Source organism: Triplophysa dalaica, chromosome 19 (genome assembly GCF_015846415.1).
Source record: "Triplophysa dalaica isolate WHDGS20190420 chromosome 19, ASM1584641v1, whole genome shotgun sequence".
Lineage (NCBI taxonomy): Eukaryota > Metazoa > Chordata > Actinopteri > Cypriniformes > Nemacheilidae > Triplophysa > Triplophysa dalaica.
Window position 1 is genome coordinate 6,658,046 of NC_079560.1, and position 19,881 is coordinate 6,677,926.

General features: G+C 40.9%; 1 protein-coding gene and 1 long non-coding RNA gene across 2 annotated transcripts; one reads left to right on the forward strand and one right to left on the reverse strand.

Moving 5' to 3' along the window:
• Nucleotides 1-1,074: 1,074 nt before the first annotated feature.
• Nucleotides 1,075-7,672, reverse strand: gtf3c4 (general transcription factor IIIC, polypeptide 4). Its single transcript, XM_056731924.1, has 5 exons — nucleotides 7,349-7,672; nucleotides 5,095-6,834; nucleotides 4,442-4,572; nucleotides 3,478-3,566; nucleotides 1,075-3,188 (listed from the first exon to the last, which is right to left on the reverse strand). Exons 1-5 carry the CDS (start codon nucleotides 7,652-7,654, stop codon nucleotides 3,124-3,126), a joined length of 2,331 nt encoding a protein of 776 aa, XP_056587902.1. The 5' UTR covers nucleotides 7,655-7,672; the 3' UTR covers nucleotides 1,075-3,123.
• LOC130408417 (uncharacterized) lies at nucleotides 7,490-12,330 on the forward strand. The gene is made up of 3 exons (XR_008904751.1): nucleotides 7,490-7,628; nucleotides 10,919-10,972; nucleotides 11,536-12,330. It is a non-coding gene; the product is annotated as an uncharacterized LOC130408417 (long non-coding RNA).
• The last annotated feature ends 7,551 nt before the right edge of the window (nucleotides 12,331-19,881 follow it).

The following is a 19,881-nucleotide window of genomic DNA, read 5'->3' on the forward strand; positions in this document are numbered from 1 at the left end:
TTTCCGCAGAGTGGGAGAATCTTTAGAGGGAAAGTGAAGGGTGGAAATGGTGGGAAATGCAAACGCCCAGTGGCTTTACTTTCATGGCTCTTATTCAATAAAACAGACCTCTTTTTTCTAGCCTTTTGAGTTTTTGACATGTAACACCCACATTTGGATCTGAGCCGCTTTGGCTTTGCTACTGGATGATTATTACTAAACATTTCTAATTTGATCTTTTTATTGGCCGATTATTCGATTTGCTGTAATTATCTGCATATTTTATTTTATTTTGTGACATGAGACTGACTGGTAATGTGGCCCTGTTTATTTTAGATAAACACACCGGGTCATTGTTTCTTAGCTTTAGGTTTTAGATTTATGTCATCATTGTTCACATTTAAAAAATATATTAACATCACACATGAAATTAATTACAGTAGACATAAACACACCTTCTTCAGACATGTTCCCTCATCTGTGGTTGTGTTAAATATGTAGGGAATGACTTTAATTAATGTTGCCATAAAGCAGAACTCTGGTCATGGCCTTTGTGAGGTGCTGTATTAGTTCCACCTGAGTTGCTCCATACCACAGAACAAGCAGAACGACCATTGACACCTCATACTCCCCAGAACACACATGTCAGCCAGTCACGGGTCACCAACTCCATCCCGGAGGGTCCGTGTACCTGTTAAAGGGCAGAGTTAACAGCCTGATTTCAGTGTCTGCAAGAAAAATCGGAGGTCCCTAGACGGCCCCCAGACAGACCTAATTACGAATGAATTACTGAAGTCGGAGAGAACACTTCTACAAAGCATACTTGAGAGCAAATGTATTCAGAAGGGAGAATTAATGTATGTACACTATGGGGTGAAACCACATGAGAAAATCCTCTTTGGTTTAGAAGCTCTTCTTCTTCACCAGTATGACTCATTTTATAGTCACACATACATGTACATACAAATTTTAATGAGATTATACATGGAAATTCTTTTTTTAGGCTTAAATTCACAATACAAAATTTCTTAGAAAAGTACATATGCACAAATAATTATTTTGTCTATTTTTTACCTTAATTGATTAAAGCATTAGTAAAATTTGATTTTACACAAAAAGTGTATTTATTTATTGTACATAAAAATATACATTAGGAAGTTACATCAAATAAATTCAGCATAATAAATAAACAATTATATGTTTATAAAAATAAGCTTCGGGAAAATATAATAAAACTATACTATACTCAGTGATGGGGTCAAGATTGGATTACAGATCAATTTGAACCTAATTCAGCTTCCCAATTTAGGATCTACAAACAAAAAGTAAAAAAAACTGTATTTTAGCAAAAGAAAATGTGCAACGCATTGATCAAGGGAACGACATCAAGAGCAATGTTTAGCGTGCTGTTTGTGAACAAAGTGAGTGTTTAACAAAAGGTGATGTATATCAAAACACATTATAGAACAATGAGAATATAAGATTAAATAATAATAATAAAAAATGTGTCTGTCTGTTTAAAGCACATAGACACGAACACAGACGTGATGAATATGTAATACCGAGAAAAGAGCGAAACCTTCTTTTGAAGTCTTGAAAGAGCACACACAAAGGAGGAGGGGGCCATAATTATTGTCGAAATGTTTTTTGACAGATTGTTATATTAAAGAAGTAGGAGGTTCTGCCAAACAGAGGTAACCTCTTCAACAGGAGGAGTCTCCACCTATCAACAAAGCTAGCACTCAAACCACAAGGCCAAGATCCATTTGACAATCTAATAGCTAAGCGAAGAATCCCACGGCAGGGGGGAAAAAACTTCAGAATTTCCATCACGCTTACGGTTACAATCAAATCTGTGACATTTAGCATGTGTGACTATTAATATGCACTGTAAGCTTTTCGTTTCCGTATTACGCCGTTTAAAAATCATCTTTTAAATTAATGTTATTAGATGCTTATCACAATATGTCAGAGAATAAATTTGCCGTGACACGCAGCAGACGCCATTAGCAGTTCTGAGCCCTGCCTTTGTGTTTAGTCCCCCTTTGATCAACACACACATTATTACCTCATAATCAACCACCCCTTATGCATTGCATTTACATTTGTAATGATATGGCAATGTTTCAGAATGGATCGTAATAAAACCAGGAGCAAATAAGTAAACACAAGCTATTTTTTAAGCCCTCTGAACAATATCTGCAGTGACACCGAGTGAGAGACGGCGAGCCGAATTGTATGTAATTATCAGGCCATCTTTATCTCGGGATACCATCCGAAACCTAAGACAGGGCTGCTGTCTAGCCCCGAGGCGAGCTATCATCTTCAGTGACACTAGAGAGAACCCAGGGCACAGACACAGGATGTACTGGGGATGAGAACGGACGTGGCGGAGGGTCCAACAGGCCCAAATCTATCTTTGATCACACACGGCTGCCTTTCACCAGTAGCGATATCGCACGGAAAGGGGTGTCAGGGTACACGGCCTGTGTGCGTCTCCCCTGTGGCCCACAAAAAGGGGGTAACTATATTTAACAATATCCACTCAACCTCGCTACCTTAATTAAAATGGGTATCACATATGCGGCCGGGATCCATTCCTCATTACTGTCGTATCTCATTAGAGTCCGGCCCTTCGGAGGGGCAGGATCAGTTTTAAAACAGTTTGCTCGGAGTCTGACTGTTTTTCATTTCCTTTTACATTCCTCTGCCCTCGTCTTCTGTTCCTTCAGGCCACGGAAAAGTCATTATTTGGAAATGGAGGAAGGGGGGCTGTAAGGTGTTTGCGGATACACAAAAATTATTTCCAAAGCCAATTAGGAAATCGATTTATTTAAACCAATTAAAATCGACCGAGGGAAGAGCGTGCATATTTAATGCAGAAGAAGCATGAAAACATGATATTAACAAATCAAAAATACAGCATAGAATACCCATTTCAATATTAAATTTAGCCTTTTTTATTACAGCTTGGATTTAAAATATTTTTTCACGTCTTATATTACAAAATATACATTCAAAGAATTTACATTCACATATTTGTCATTTAAGAAAATAAAAAACATTTTGTATTCTTTTGAGTGTAGCCTTTTTTTGTCACCCAGTAGTCAGCAGTGGGTATTTGTCATCTTTACAGCCGCTGGTTCAGTAGAACGGTGAGTCACAAAAGATGCAGGGACCTTTGAGTATTTTTTTTATCCAGTCTGGGTCTACGAATGAGGTTAAGAAAGAACATAGAGGAAATAAGTTTTGAATGATCATGCATAGTAATCTACATGTGCTACACATACATATATATATCAAATAAAAGCAAATGTGTCTGTGTGAATTCATGTTGTGTTTGTGTATCTGTGCGTTTGGGACAAGATTATCCACTGCTGTGTGGTCACCAGATTTTTTGTTTCACCTGTGTGTGTGTGTGTGTAAGGTTCTCTACATTACGAAAACAGTAAATGTGTGTTTTTTTGAGTGGAGATATGATAGAGCATTATGGCTCACCCTCGGGCTCTGGAACTGAGGCAATACTGCCCTGCAACATACAGCGACGGTACGTTACACCCTGACAGGCCTGATATGACAGCACACACCTTAGGGAGTGAGATGGAAAGAAAAACGAGAAGGAAAAAGACAGTTAGACACATGAACGGCAGCAGCAGGGGGAAGGTTTAGATCAGCGCTTGGCAGAGATCAAAATGACAGCAATGAAGCAACCATTTCCCTGATAGACCATTAGGGGCAGTAATCTCCATTCAGTCAGACAGATGGATGAAATGTCACATAAGGGGCTTCAAAGGGAGTCTGTACTTTTCGATACCTACTCAACATCTACATTTGCCCAATACAGAAAAGTGCTTTTATACCACCAGACCAGATACTTGCTTTGTTGGTTCAGATTTGATTTAACTTGGCTTTTCTATAATAGAACCACCACAGGTATATGTATATATATATATATTCAAATTTTAATTCCAGTTTATTTTTATTATACGCTTATAATAAGGTCATTTTTAACATGACGACAATATTGCCACATTATTCATGATATACGCCTTACAATTAACTGTAACACGAGTATAACATGCCGATATCAAGCTGTTATCTACATCATAAAGAAACCACAAATGAGTTAGGTACTTATAAATAACAATAATTATCAAGTAATTCTGTGTCTGATGGGAGCCAAGAACAGTTTCACTACTTGGAATTGAAAAGAGTTACTTAACACTGTTAAACAATTGATGACAATTGCAATAAAAAAGAGGCAAGTAGAAGGTATTCCAGACTACAGTGTTAGTGTTTGTTGTCATTTGACTACTTTAAACGCAATGCTGAGCTGTTTGTATAAAAAAAGTTTGCTTGTAAATGGACAGAATGATGTCAGATACTGTCTGTCCTCCGAGGTTATAAAACACAAGCACCAAATTGGAGCTGCAGATGTACGGCACCAAATTTAGACATGTACCTGAGCCATCTGTGCCCGTTCTTACACTCCGCTTGTTTGTGGCTTGTGAAGGGCAGAACTTCCTTACAGAGGCTACAGTACTCTGGAAATGTCTGCTTGTTCATCTTGTTCATGATATGACCCATCAGCACCTATGAGAGGAGAATCTGATATTATATTACACCTATGAACACATATTTCTGAAATGATTTAATTAAAGGGACAGTTCACCCAAAAATAACAATTCTGTCATCAATTAATCCAAATCTGTATACATTTCTTTGTCCTGATGAACACAGAGAATGATATATTGAAGAATGCTTGTAACCAAACAGTTTTTGGCCACACTTCACTACCATAGTATGAAAATTAAAATGGTAGTCAAAAATGGCCCAGAACTGTTTGATTTCTTACATTCTTCAAAACATCTTATTTTGTCTTCAACAGAACATGCAATTTTTCCTATAATGGTAGGCAATGGAGGCCAATAATAGTTTAATATCTTTCTCTTTTCATGAGCACAAAGAAATTTCCACAGATTTGGAACAACATGAGGGCAATTCAGTTACAGAATTTTAATCTATAGCTGAACTGTCCCTTTAAGTATATTTTTACCATTTAAAAATTGTAAATTGTGTGAAGTAGATTCTCAAAACTATGAGAAGTAGATTCACCTTGGCGGCCCTGTCTTCATTTGCCGGGTCATTTGTGAGAAAGTCACATACACCTTTGGTAGGTATACACGTGTTTTGAGTGACACAGGTGTGTAGGTACACCTCGCCCAGCACCTTCATCATATTCTCGCGGGTCAAATGGGACTCCACCTCTTCAATCCAGCCGCTGATCTCCTTCATTCGTTCCTCACTGCAGAAGTGATCAGCATCCCCCTGCTTGGACTCATCTAGAGCTGAAATGTCTGTGTCATCTTCATCCTCCCCACCTGCCTCATCATCACCAAGCACTTTACCATCCTTATCGTTCGGTCTCCACAGGATTTGAGTAGGGGTCTTTTGCATTGATTTGTGAAGCGTCCGGAGAAGAAAAAGCTTAAGCCGCCATAAGTAGGTGGTCCCTTTGGATCCTTGGAGCTTCTCGTCTAACTCCTTTTGGAGCAACGGAGGGATGCATTTGTCCTTCAGTACCCGCCATCGCAGCAGATCCAACAAGTCGGTCTGTCCGAAAAGGTTCTGCATTTGGGATTCGAGGAGTTCAGCAGCCGCTTCGTCGGGGGTCTTGAGGGTAATGAACTGCACCTGGTAGGTGCGGCTGACAGGGTGGAGTCCATTGATCATGCCCTCATTGGAGACCAGGGCAAGGTAGGCACCATTCGGACTGACGGATATTCCGTGTATACGTCGTCCTGCCACTCCTTCTGGCAGAACAATCTCCTGCTGTTTGAATACCACTGCAACATCTGTGAAAACGGGCGTGAGCTTCTTAACAACACCATTGAGGGAGCAGGTGAATATAGAGCCGTCTTTACGGCTAGCCGTCATGGAAATGATGGGGGTGGAATGAAGGCCCGTGACGTGGGAATTGTGAACATTGAGACCAGCTTTAGAGATGAGCAACAGGCACCAGAACACGTAGCAGCCGCGTGCGACCACCACAAGGCTGCAGTTGCATTTCTGGTGCGGATGGAAGAGAGTGATGCATTTTATGTTGTGGGCAGGTATCTGGTCCTTTTCCTGCCATAACGTCACGGGTTGTCTGAGGGTGAAATAGCCCTTCACTGCTTTAAGATTCACCGGAAGAATCTTTACAGGCCCAACTGAGCTACCCACGATCAACCCGCTCATTTTTCGCCCGCTATGCTCATATTCCCACCAGGTGAGCACGTTTGGCGATGAAACTTCAGACTTTATGGTGTTGCAGGACACCACTGAATCCTTCCCCTGTAGGGGCAAGCTGAAATGCCACACAACTAGATCTCCGTTCTCCATTAGTACAGCCATAAGAACAGTGCTAATGTCTTTACATTCATTGTTGGTCTGAACTTGTTGCGTATTGCACAGGCCAGACCACTCCATGCGCACAGGCGTCTGCATTCGATACCGTCTCTGCAGCTCATCCAAGTCAGAAAAAGGGGACGGCGACGAGCCATCATTCTGGGCAGCGTAGTTTCTGGACTTCAACATTTCACCATAAAGTTCTGTGAGGTTCAAGAGGGATGTCCACTGCAAATGCTTGTGACTACCCTGGATTGTGAGACGATTGTCCAGTGTTAAAAAGGCAAGAAGACTGCGGCCATTGCTGTCACAGCCTAAAGGTGACCAGCTAGTGTACTTGACTCCATGGAGATGTCCACTTTGAGGGTTCATGACTCTGTCAATCATTGTCATTTGGGCTATTACGGGATTTTCACTTCTTGCGAACATTTCTTTAACAGCCTGAACTTCTTTTTCGGGACCCACCTGTAAGAAATCATGGGGTTAGGAAAAAATATTGGACAAGTAGCAAATGTCACTAATTCTTATTTATTAAAAAGTACTTATTTGCAATTATGTTTAGATACACTAAGTTTGAGACAAAATGCATGTTTCTTAGGATCTGAAAAAAAGCGTAATAATTTAATCTGTAGGTATACAAGTTGTCCATATAATAAGCAAAACTATAATATGTTTATAAATGCACAAACAATGAAAATTGTAAAAAGCGCTATATAAATAAAGTTGAGTTGAGTTGAATTGAAGGTAAATTAGGTTTTTCAAACCTGTGACCATGTAATATGAAAATATGTTTGAATATTTTACAAATGTAGATTTTTTTTATTTATTTATACCATTTGCCGTATTTTCGTAAGGTGAAAACGTTTCAATGTTAAACATTTTCGGTGTCAAAATACAATTTTTGTATTTTATACTTTTATTAGCGCGAGGTGCTATAAAAGGACGCACGAGCTTGCACGCGCGTGCGCGCACAGTTTACCTTTAGTTCGTGCACGGTGTCCGGTACGGGGACATGAGTTCGGTGGAGCACGAGATCTTGACTGAGACTGTGTACATCACACACCAGCTCCACGAGACAGACGCTGTTAGTGCTGCAGGCCGCCAGTCTGTGATCCTCCGACCACGACAGCGGCTCCACGCCGCTCACCGGTGTCAGCAACTTCACCGCCGGTTTCCGCAACACCACAGGCTCCTGTGCGGAGCAAAAATCACTGCCCGGTCCCGCTTCTGACGCAGACGACTCCCCCGCGTTCTCAGAGGTATTAGCTGTAGTCGATGCCGCCATTTTTCTGTATCAAAATAAAACCGGCCTCCAGGAAATTACGGCGCCGGAGGAGGAGGGGCTTTATTCGAGGTTGCCAGATTGACAAAAGTCACTCCTTGGAAGCAGAACGTGCTTATTAGTTGCAAACGCAGTATTGATAATAAAATAATAATAATATATTTTTCATAAAAAGAGTTTCATAAATGACAAATAAAATTGTAAATGATTTGAAAATATTTATTTGTGATTCAAATCATTTTATGCATTACATTTAAAACTGTCCTTGTAAAACAGCATCCCAAGAAGTGACAATCAGACACTAATACATGCAATAGTAAAATATTTGGAATAGTTATTTTAACGTTTGAAATATTTGGCAGAAAGCCAATCTCAGCTGTGTTCAGTGTTACAATTACACATGTCATGATAAATTGTTTGGCATTTTTCATTTGATATACTGGCATGATCCATCAACTGAAAACACATTCACGTGATGTCAAAGGACAGGAGAAAGATCATTAATTGACCCGAGCATATGAGAACGGTCAGGAGCCCTAACTGTGTGACTAAATTGCAGGATATGAGTGATTAACACCTACATGCTTGGATCTCTCCTGTATTTGCCACCCTGACAGGTTGAAATGTCCTATTTCTCGATTTTGTATCTATCAATGTATAATTCAGTCAGAAGACACAAAGTAGAGTTGTCAGAAGTATTTAGCAATGCGGAGATTGCATCTGTAAGAAAACAAATCGGTACAAATCTATGAAACAAACATGTAATTGTGGCACAAATATTTTATTTTATTTATTTTATTCATCTATCTGTCAGTTGTTTCAATAATAAGATGAAAGCGGTGCCTCTGTGTATTTCAGTCTTAATGAAGCGTGTATGGTATGAATATTTCAGTGACCTGCTGCGCATGATTTTCTGGGTTTTGACACCGGGGTTTCAACACAGGTTTGTGGGATTGTTAGATGAAACATTCACCCGCGCTTGTCTCTTAGATTCACTTCTTGCATTTATAAAGTCTGGTCCTACAGGGCCGTTTGGCGTATCAGAAAACAATGCACTTCATTCCTGGCTGTACGGAAAATCTCTTGGTCTTTGCCAACAGTAACTGATAGCTCACTCAAATGTGCAAAGTTTGTTTCATCCAAAATGCAATTAGTAGCCGTTTAATTTGATTCGAATAGCTTCCTATTATGTGGTCTGTTACATTTTATGCACAAACTTTACAGATTTACATAAATTATGATGATTGACAATATCAGTGAAACAAATATTTGAGTCATAAATGCTAATTCTGTCATAATTCACTCATTCCAAACTCGCTTTTTATTCTGGAATGAATCTTGAATATTTTTAAATAATTTGAGTAAATGACCACAGCAGTTCCTGATTCCCGTAAACATTACGTTTTAAATTCTGCTTTCTTTCATATTTTGTTAAAGTATGTCTAAATAGGTGTGTTTGAGTGATAAGAACATGACAGCATGACCTTTATTTTCATAAACCCTTTTGTTAAAGCACACAAAGAGGATCTAATTATAACACATTAAGTACATAGTGATCAAATTTAATACACGAGAGTTAACAAATACAAATATTTTAAGACTGCAACTGTCCCCTTATTTAATATAGATATCTGAACTGACTATTTATAAAATGCAACTGCCTGCTACTTTTATCATTTAATTTAACATTAAGCTTTATTAGTTTAGGATTTGCTGCTTTATTTGCAGTCAGGGCAGCATCATACCAATCTGAATATAATTGTATGGTTTCACATGCAGGAGCATTGCACATATCCAGTCCAAACTCTTATGGGAAACTGTGACGGATGGTTCATCATACTTGTTTTAATTATTCAGCTGTGCAGACAGCACCCTGGGGAGACGTGCTGCGGCGCATTACAAAAAACACACATTCAGTGATATAATCATAATGATGATAATGAAATGTATTTAGAGCACATCAGTGCCTCTCTCTCTCTCGCTCTCTCCCTCTGCCTCTCACCGCTCTGTTGGGAAGATGTGAGCGTTGTCTGATGCAGGAGATGGGAGTTTGCTGTGCTCTAGCCCCCGGTGACTCCACGCGGAGGCCTGCGGTGCCCCGCGCGATGGCTCACCGGAGATTAGCCGTCAGAGCAGAGGGTTTTGCATACCTCATGTGCCGTCAACTGCGAAGGCTTACCTGACAGGTGTTGCTCTCGCTCAGATCTGCTGTGTCCTCCTGAGCTGAAGCTTCTGTGGGGCGCCTGTGGGTAGGAGAAAGATAGTATCCTGCTGTCAGTCATCACAGGCCACACAGCCAGACCAAAGCCAAAGACGAGAGGACCGTGATTCTGATCAGTTTGTCGCAAAACACCCTGTGGGCTGCTTGCAAAGAGTCCTTGTTGAATGTGTCATTGAGTGTTTCAAACTTTGGGAGGAAATGGGTTTAAATAACTTATTAGTTGCGCATGTTTTTTTTAGCCCAGGTGGGTATGTTAATGTTTCTAAATGTGACATTGGGTTTATGAGCGGAATCCATAAAGATAAAATATGTGGTTGCTACGTGCAAATTCAGACACCAAAACGGTACACATTGTTGAAAATTGATTTAGATCCTACAATAACGATATGATATTGGGCAACCCAAAGGTTTTCACTGTGCCAAGTTCGTTGCCACCAAACTAAATTTCTTTATGGACCTTGCTTTGTCAGCAGAGGGATTTTGGTGGTGGAACAGAAAAGAAATTCTGTAAGATTTCATGCCTGTATGCTTGATATAATGCACATGTTAGGCATTGCTGAAATAATCAAATCTGTTTATTAGAATCCACATACTTACATACTTTAGCCCATAAAGTGTATAGTTACCATACAAAACTATCCTCCTTCTTCATACTCCAAACAACACTGTTTACTTAGATTTGACCTCTTTATTGTGTTGTATACACTCTCACTGGAGATTTGTGTGCATTTGAGGGGGTTATATATCAGCTATTTCCCTTACTGTATTAAAGTGTGTTGTCAGGTTAATCCAACCTCAGTTCTTCCCAGAAGTGCTGGATATTAAGAGAAAGCGGTACTTAAGGTTGCTAAAAACAGCAGAAGAGACAAATGAATGATCACATGTATGCGCAGTGATAATATATTAATATTTCATTCAGCTTTATGATTAATTAAAACAGGCCTCAGGTCCTGTGGCAGATACAGGCTGAAACACACACTGACATTCCCATGTGATCCTCTCAACATCTGAACATCTGAACTCTCTCCCTTCTGCCTCCACTCCAGGTGGAGGACCCGTTTAGATATCTCCAGTGGCATTCAGTCTTTACTATGGGGACGGTAAGCGCTTGTTTTTTTCCTAAGACTTGCTGGTGTGTAGTAAAGCTGTATTTAGAGCAGTCAACAGTCTATTTATAGCCAACAGGACACGTTGACATGTGAACAAATGATTTAATTTATTGACCTCACCTTCGCTCTTTTGTGTTTAAATCCTTGTTTGCTATGTGCAGCTAATAATACTTTTATTTAGTGCTTCTCTGTAAAGTCATTTATACTGGTTTATAGTGTATATTGTTTAGCCCCTGTTGTAGCTTGCACGTTGGGACTTTGTGTATCAGCATTTCTTAGGATAAATTACTTGGGCTTACGAGGATTATATTTGGATAAAAGCGTCTGCTATTGAATTCATGTAAATTTCTTGCATATCATCCGTCTTTAACACACTGACCTTTTTCGTTCTGTTGAACATTAAATGTTTTTACACGCAATATGTAACAAACTGCTGAAATCAACTCAACTCAACTTTTAAATAAAATGCAAGAATATTGTCAGAGTTTTGAGGTCAAAATGACTATGTAAACACTCTGAAAGTTGTGAAATGTGCCGTATTGTTTCTCCTGCAGTCAACCATGCACAGAGTCTGGCCGGCGAGGTGTGGAACTGGTCCCGGCAGCTGGTGGTGGGCAGAGCATGCCCTGTGGCAGTGCTAGGGGAGGACCGGGAGGACCAGGGCCTCGGCCTGCTCTCACCCTTGTCTCGCCCGTGCTAATGGAATAAGGCTGGGCCGCCCATATGGCACTTGTGGGAACAGTGGGACTCTGGGGGCTGGCATAGAGAGCCACCACTCTGCTGTTAGATATTAAACAGGACAGGTCCTCACTGGGCTCTGCCCATAGCCGGACAGCGTAATGGATGGGTTTGGTGATTGGACAGCACTTGGAGCGGCCTGTGTGAACCCACCAATGAGCAGAGCCAAATAGTTGCAGCTGTGGAAAATCAGGCCTGGAGAGTGTCCTTGACAAGTCTAGTTTACTTTAGTTACACCTTTTCCATTGACCGTACGTGCTTAAACATCTTTACAACTAACTGGATTGGTAGCACCTAACTCAACTTTGTAGACCACACTGAGAAAGAAGGACGTTATCAACAAGTGATCAATCAGTAAAGATTCTTCATCTTGAACCAAGGTGATGATGATGCCTAGTCCGTTGTGGTTTGAGAGTGGTAGTACAAACCCAGCAGGACAACAGAACGTCCTTCAAGGGAAGCTCAAGGAAAAGTTTCCCTGCCAGAATCCATCAATGAGTCAAATGGAGAGAATGTGGATCAGTGCAGAGAGTTGACTGGAGTGGGGAGAATCAGTACACTTGGCACCACATCTAGTTTCCTGGATGAATTTCTATGTTCTAATGGATAAAACTTGGCCAGGTACAGCATTCCGAGATGGGGCTACAGCCTAACCAGAGCAAATGCTCACCCACTCTTTTAATGTATTATACCACACACACAGCTCTTAATTGGATCTTGTAGCAATTTGTAACATCCCCTAAAAAAAGAAAGCAAGTCGTTACGAGAAAGTCAGCAAAAAGTCTCTTTTGACACAATGGTGCCTCGTTTTCCTGTATGAATATTCCTGTGCATGCTCATGCCAGACTGCTAAACAGGTCACTCTACTTCCTCTCCTGCCACCCACCTCTCTAGATCTGGAACAAAAGCCAAGCTCCCCCATCTCTCCCCCTTTTCTCTCCCGTCTCTCTGTTTTATTGGTGACAGCTGCCGCGAAACAAACTCGCGGAGTGAGAGAAATGATGTGTCAGTGGAAGGTCCTTTAGCCCGCGCCGCTAATCTGTCACACGCGGTTTGTTGTTTACCGTTCCTTGGGCTCGCTGACCGGCCGTCGACGAGAGTAGCGCCGTAATGGCGACAGATGCTGACCCGCAGAAGTGTGAATCTTGCCGATTTCCCCCCGCTGTCAACCTGTAAATTACAGCTATCGGGAGTAATTAGACCCGATAAAACCCTTCCAAGCTTCGCCCCCCACGTGCCACCCTGACTCACTCTCTCTATCTAGAGCTCGCTCTCTCTCTCTTGGCCTGCCAGTGACACGAGATTGGGGGATTTGAGAGGCACAAGGTTGCTGGCATTGACCGATCTCACCGTTAACCTGCCTCTGACACCTTCTCCCCTTATTACTCTGGCACTGCCATCCTCAACAGGCTGTAAGGGACAGACACTAGAAAAATACAGTGGCTTCTCCATTTTTTATTGGTAGTAGCGAAAATAGTTTGTTTTTGTATCTTTTCGTTGGAATGTTGGTGAAAGGGATATTTTTTTTAGGGCAGTTAAAGATGTGCCATTTCGAGCTTGGCCAGTTTTGGCATGGTGATATAGTGAATGCCACTTTGGCCATATTCTCTGCCTGAACAAATTATTGGGCCTTAAAGTGTTCTTAAATCTTAAATAAATAAAAACATTGGACATTTTCAATCACTGTTTCATAAACACTATGGGTTCATGGCACTCAGGATTGTGGCACAAAGGGACAAACCGAACAGTTTGGTTAAATCAACCAAAGCAATTATTTAAACAACCCAGCATGTGTTATTAGGACAACCTAGCAGATTTGTATTGATAACCCAACAGTTGGGTTTGTCGCTTTTTGACCCAAGAGTGAAGGATTTTTTAATTCGGTCAGCAAAAAGCATACATGGTTTACAGATTGTGTACACAGTATATTGGTCAAAAACCACTTGTTATTTGATCATTTTTGCATTTAAAATGGTTTTGGTTACATAATGACATGAACATTTCTTTTGTTGTCACAGTCAGGTTGTTTTTCACCAAAAAAGAGTAGATGAAAACTAATCAGTAAGCTTTATATAGCCTACATTGTTTTGCTGACACTCTTGAGTGCTTTTGAGTTCACCCAAAAAAAGAAAATGTTATAATATTCTCAATCTCTTCATTCTAATCCTGCATGTCTTTTTTCTGCAGATATTTTTACAGTGTTTGCCCCCAGTCACTGTACGGGCACAAAACCACATAGACATTTCTCAAAATATCTTCTTTTGTGTTCCACAGAAGAAAGTCATTCATGTCTGGAATGGCATGAGGATGAGTATATGATGCAGAATTTTCATTTTTGATTGAACTTTCCCTTTAACTGTTAAAGTGAGTCGAAATGTACTTTGATTAAATTTAAATGTATCTGTTAAATCATCTCTCTTTGTGGTCTGCAGAAAAATAAGTCATACAGGATTTCAAATGACATGAGGTTGAGTAGATGATTGTAAAGACGTGTATCTTTGGATCATTAATAATTTGAGTTAGGGCTGTCACAATATGCAAATTTCACTACACAATTATTGTGCACCACAAAAATCTTGCAAATTATATTATCTTGTTACTGATCAAAACGTTTATAAAAAGAAATAAATGCCATCAGTGAAATTATTTTTTTATTTTGTGTTTTGTCTGTTATTTGGTCAATGACTTAAAATTGGTGTATGAATGCCGAGTGTGATTGTATAGTTTAGGATATGTATAGAATTAACACTGTTTCTGTAATTGTGGGTTATAATATACCTATTATTGCTGATACCAGAATATTTTGACACACTTAATTTGAGTTAAACGCATGAAGCAGACAAGTTAAGAAGATAACCAATCATTTTTAAATGCAGCCAAAGGAGAAATGGACGATAATCTGATACCCTGAGAAAGTGCCCAGCCGTGGGTTGGAGCTCAGCCCTCTGCCCTCTCCGTGTCCTCATAAGTCCCTAATGCACGTCACTGCCTTCTGCTGCCAGGCCCGGCCATGAAAAACAGAGTTCATGGCCCTTTAAGTAACTCACCTAGTGCTAAAGGTCACACAGTCAGGTCTTGTCATCCCCACCCTCTCCGTCTCCCTACTCACTCTTCCTCCTCCTGCTCTGCCATCCCTCAGTGCCCACTTCCTGACCATCGGAGCCAATCGCCAACCGCCCTTGCCTCCTCTGCCACCAATGCGGAGCAGCAATCTGTCACCCAAGCACTGGAGGACGCCACCCTGCTGGCCCCCTTCCGCACACCACCATAATGGCTTCTGGCATCCCTCGAAAGAAAAGTAATGGATAGAAAAGAGGAGAGAGCGATGGGGACGGTGCGCGAAAGAGAAGTCTGAGGGACAGCTAGTTTAGACACACCCTTCACTTTCTACCCCCGTCTGCCCTGCAGACCTCTAAACCTCTTGCTCATCCCCTGCACGACACCCTGCTTTGGCCCCGTCACTTTGCACGATACTTCAGTGAATAAATGAGTCGTTTTAATCCGACTGACAAGCTGGCATTGCCCAGCCCTGCCCTCCATCTGTACTGGCCGCCAGCTCAGCGGCAGGCCCTGGGCAGCTCCATGTGCCAATCCAACACACACACAGCTTATCCTGGCGGCCGCTTCAGAGACAGACGGGATAGAACTCCATGCGGCTACTTCCCATCCACACCAAAGAGCTATTTATATAAGAAAAGGATTAACTGTCACAATCTTTGATGGACAGCAACATGGATTGAAAAGAGGCTTGTTAATTATTCATTGATTTCTGGTGGTTTGGGTACGTTGAACCTTTCTCGCGTCCTTTGTATTCACATTGGAAGGGTTTAAGCGGTCAAACTTTAGGGAGCTAGTTTAGGGCAGGACAAAACCGTTTAAGAATTGAATTTTTTGTTTTTGTTGACTTAGTCTAACACATTAGGTCACAATCGCTTGTCCCAGAGAATCCTTTCATCATTTATTCCGTCATGTTGCTAAAAAACTGTATATGACTCTTTCTTCTGTGGAACTAAGAAGAAGATATTTTGAGAAAATGTATAATTTTTTTCATACAATGGAAGTCAATGGAGGCCAATGTTGTTTAATAACCTATGTTCTTCAAAATATCATCTTTTGTGTTATGCAACATGAGAACGAGTCAATGAACTTTAAATTAATAGTTCAACCAAAAATGAAACTTCTGTCTTTGTTTACTTACTCTCAAGTTGTTACAAATCTGTATAAATGTCTTTGTTCTGACAAACACAAAGAAAGATATTTGGAAGAATGCTTGTATCCAAACAGTTCTTGCCACCATTGACTACCATAGTAGGACAAAATCTTTTTAAATTTTTTCGTTTTTTTGCACAAAATAATATTTTGAAGAATAGAGGAAAGCAAATAGTTCTTGGGCACTTGAGTACCATTGTCATTTTCCCTACCATGGTAGTCAATGGTGGCCAATAACTGTTTGGTTACAAGCAATCTTCCATATGACAGAATTTTCATTTTGAGTGAAATATCCTCTTAAGAGTGATGCATCAATATTGCCATCTGTAAAATATTATTTTCTTCAAGAACAGGTCTTTACTAGGTCGTCCTTAATTTGAGTTGCTGAAAATCACCAAAGCTGCACAGTTCTACTTATTTACCTTCATCACATATCTCTCAAGTAAATAAAAAACTGCACAGGTGCAGTTATTTTAACTTATACCAAGATAAATCTAACGTACATGAGTCAGACGAGAAAACATATTTATTTCTCTAAACCAGAGCCCAGAAGAGATAAAACAAGAGATAAACAGGTTAAGGTCATAGTTCAGCTATTACAGATTACAGATTTTTATCCATATGTGGCAGAGTATAGATCATCCTAGGCTTGATCCGAGAGAAAAGAGTGTAACCCAGATTCTCATAGAATCAAACATTCTATTGCCTCCACTCAGGGGTTAATTCTGCTCTGTTGTCCTTGGCACACTGTGGGCAAACTGCAGCATGGCATAGTTCTCTCTCTATCTCTCTCTCTCTCTCTCTCCCCCTCCCATCAGTGGGGGGTGGACAGAAACACTGGCAAATGGAGGCGCAGAAACCCTCTGCTCCATTTCCTCTCTGCTCTCCACTTGTATCTCTGTTTGCTGTGCTCCCTCTTTCTCTTGGCCAGGTGGCACCTCTTAAACATGGCCCAGGAACATTTGAGTGGCCGATTAAGCATGAGGCTTTTCTCCTGTGTAGCCATAATGAGTCAGGTGAGAAAGGGTGCACTCTGTGTCAGTTATCACCCCCATGGAGTTCTCATTTTTTGCTGATCTAGACCAGCTTCACCAATCAGTTCCTTGATGAAATAGTCACCCTAAAAGGACATCTTATGTTTTCAAGTTATAATTTACTTAAAAACAAAAGATTTGGACGTTAACATATTAATTCATGTTAAAATGGAACCACTTTAAGTGCTGTATAGAACCATATCTTGGTGCTTCAGTGGTTCTTCAGAGGTTTCTCGAAATGGCTGTGCTATATAAAACCATTGAAGCGCCAAACAGGAGCTTAACACTTTTATTATGTCATCCCAAAGAACCGTTAAAGAACCTTCGAGGAACCACTCAAGAACCAAGATATGGATCTATTATCACTTGAAGTGGTTCTCTTCTGATTACGAGGATTTTATGTGTCAAATACATGAATGGGCAGCACACCAAAGACACAGAAAAACATGTGTTCGCGCCATATGACCCCTTTTACAAGCAAGATGTCCATGGTAGACCATGAAAGACATCTTTGTGAACAAGCAAGACCAGCAAACAAGCCTGGACCAACACTGAATTTAATACTGGCCTAAAATGGTCTTCTCAGCAGGTATGCTATCATATCAGCACGGTTTCGAGCAATACTACTCTAAAATGACACTTCCTGCCGAGCAAGTGACGGCTTAGCCTCACAACAGGAGATCATGACTGTTTGAGTAGCCGGTGCTCAAGCACAGCTGGTGACTTTCTTCCTTTTGATGATGGGTGTTCACATCAGAAGAAGCGTGTAAACAGAAGCGGATGTTTAACTGCCTTTTGTTGAAACGCTGATCTTGTCTTTATTTGCATGGCTGTAACGCCACCGTGCCGCAAACTGTTCTCTAAACTGTCTGTTGTTTGTTCTGCTGTGAGAAAGTCGTCATAAATCTCAGAAGACTCTCATATTTAACGGCCGTGGCGTGATGAAGGCTTTTTTGAAGTATTGCTATAGAAGCTCATCTCCTTTATAGTGGCATCCAATCAACTCCCAGTGCCACAAAAGCGCATCAATTGATTATTTAGGTTAGCACCCGACTACGACAGCTGTGTAGCAGCAGACCCCAAATAGAAATAAATCATTGATTTTTTTTCAATTAAGTAGGTTAATAACTGAAAATGGTCTGTAATGTTTTATTTAAATTTGGGGCAGGGACAGCGGAACAGGACAGCACATGTTGTTGAAGGCTGGAAGGAGGCGCAGCGAGCTTCGTTTGCTCCGGAGCGGAGCTAAGGTCTCGGAGAACGATAACCGCCCCTTAGGCCATTTCATATTAAACAAGTGCTTTGTAACTGTGCCATCATTACTATTCATCACAAATAAATACTTAAGCACAGAGAGCTTAGTACCCCGCTGTTATACAGTTCTCCATTATTACTGTGGCCTGGCCGTATGGCTGCCTGCTCGGCTGCAGTACGCCTAGGCTCTTCCTGTGTCCTTCAGCCTTCTGGAGTGAGAGAGAGAAAGTAAGAGAGGGAGGGTGACATATATGCCTGTCCAGCCTGCCTGCTATTGCCCTTTAAGCAGGTAAGCTGCCAAGTTATGTGTCTCATGGGCTTTGCTGTCCACAAACTGTGCTCTCATACCCATTCTCTCACTTTCACTCTCTCGCTCGCCTTTTTCTGCCTGCTTTCTCATACATACACATCTCAAATCTATAGTTTCTTCCTCTTTATTCACCATTCCTGTCATGTCGAAGCAAACACAAACTCACACAGGAAATGCACAGGCGCTGTTAAAATGACCATCATTCATAGGAATGTTACAGTACACAAATGAGATTTACGGAATATCTTACTTGTAACTGCAATGAGTTGTTTTTTTGCATTTGACTCCTTCGTTTCAGATGTTTTTTTTCTAAATGTAATAATATTGTGTTGTATTTCGCTCCAACCCCCATGTATTTTAGTTCATGATGGTCGATTTTTGTTTGAAGGTCATAAGGACACAAGTCACCCAAAAATAAAACCCATATGACTTTTTTTAGTAAATGAAAATGAATAGTGACCGAAGCTGTCAGTTCCTAACATAACGCGTCCTTTTATATTCCATGCAGAAAAGTCATCCTTCTTTGGAACAGCATAAGGGTGAGTCAATGCGTTTTCCTTTTTTTGTGTGTCAGATTCCTAAATTCCTAAAGTGTAATTTGCATAATTGTGTGCTATGCAAAAACACAATTTTAGGTTCTTTAAAGACTCATCGTTTACTCGCCCTCTTGTCATTTCAAACCTGACTTTCTTTCCTCTGCAGATATTTTATCAAAATGCTGGTGACTGAACAAAGGCAGTATATAGACCCAAAACCAATGCAAAGGGTACTGTAGTTGTTCGGTCACCAAAATTCTTCAAAATATCTTTAGTGTTCTGCACAAGAAAGCCATAAAGGTTTGAAATGACAAGAGAATGAATAAACGATGACAGAATAATCATTTGTAGTTTAACTATCCATTTAACTTTCTTATGTTGGTACCCCAAATCTTGAACACTTGCTTTCACTGACAAGCGCACACACAAAGACTACACACAGTGCCGGAGTAGGCCAAACTCCCTCTTTACCGTGAGTTTTTTGGAAGGTGATCTAGCTCATTCTCTTTGCATCCGTCCTCGGCAGCAGTACGCTGGGTTGGCTGTGCTGCCGGCTGGCTGGCAGAGATTGGCGCACGGGCTGTGCTCTGGATGTGTGCTGATGAATTGCAGGCGCAATGCGGGCCGGCAGCCGGCGAGGAGAACCACCGAGCGGCCGTCAAGCCCTATCAGCGTCTGCCTCCGTGAAGGGGGAAATTGTGGAGACAGCGCTGACAACTTAATTTAACACCAAGCTAGAGTGAGACTGCGCACTGGATAATTGATAACATTACCACACACGCGCAAATCGACACAAACACAGCAAAGCATCCCGTTGGA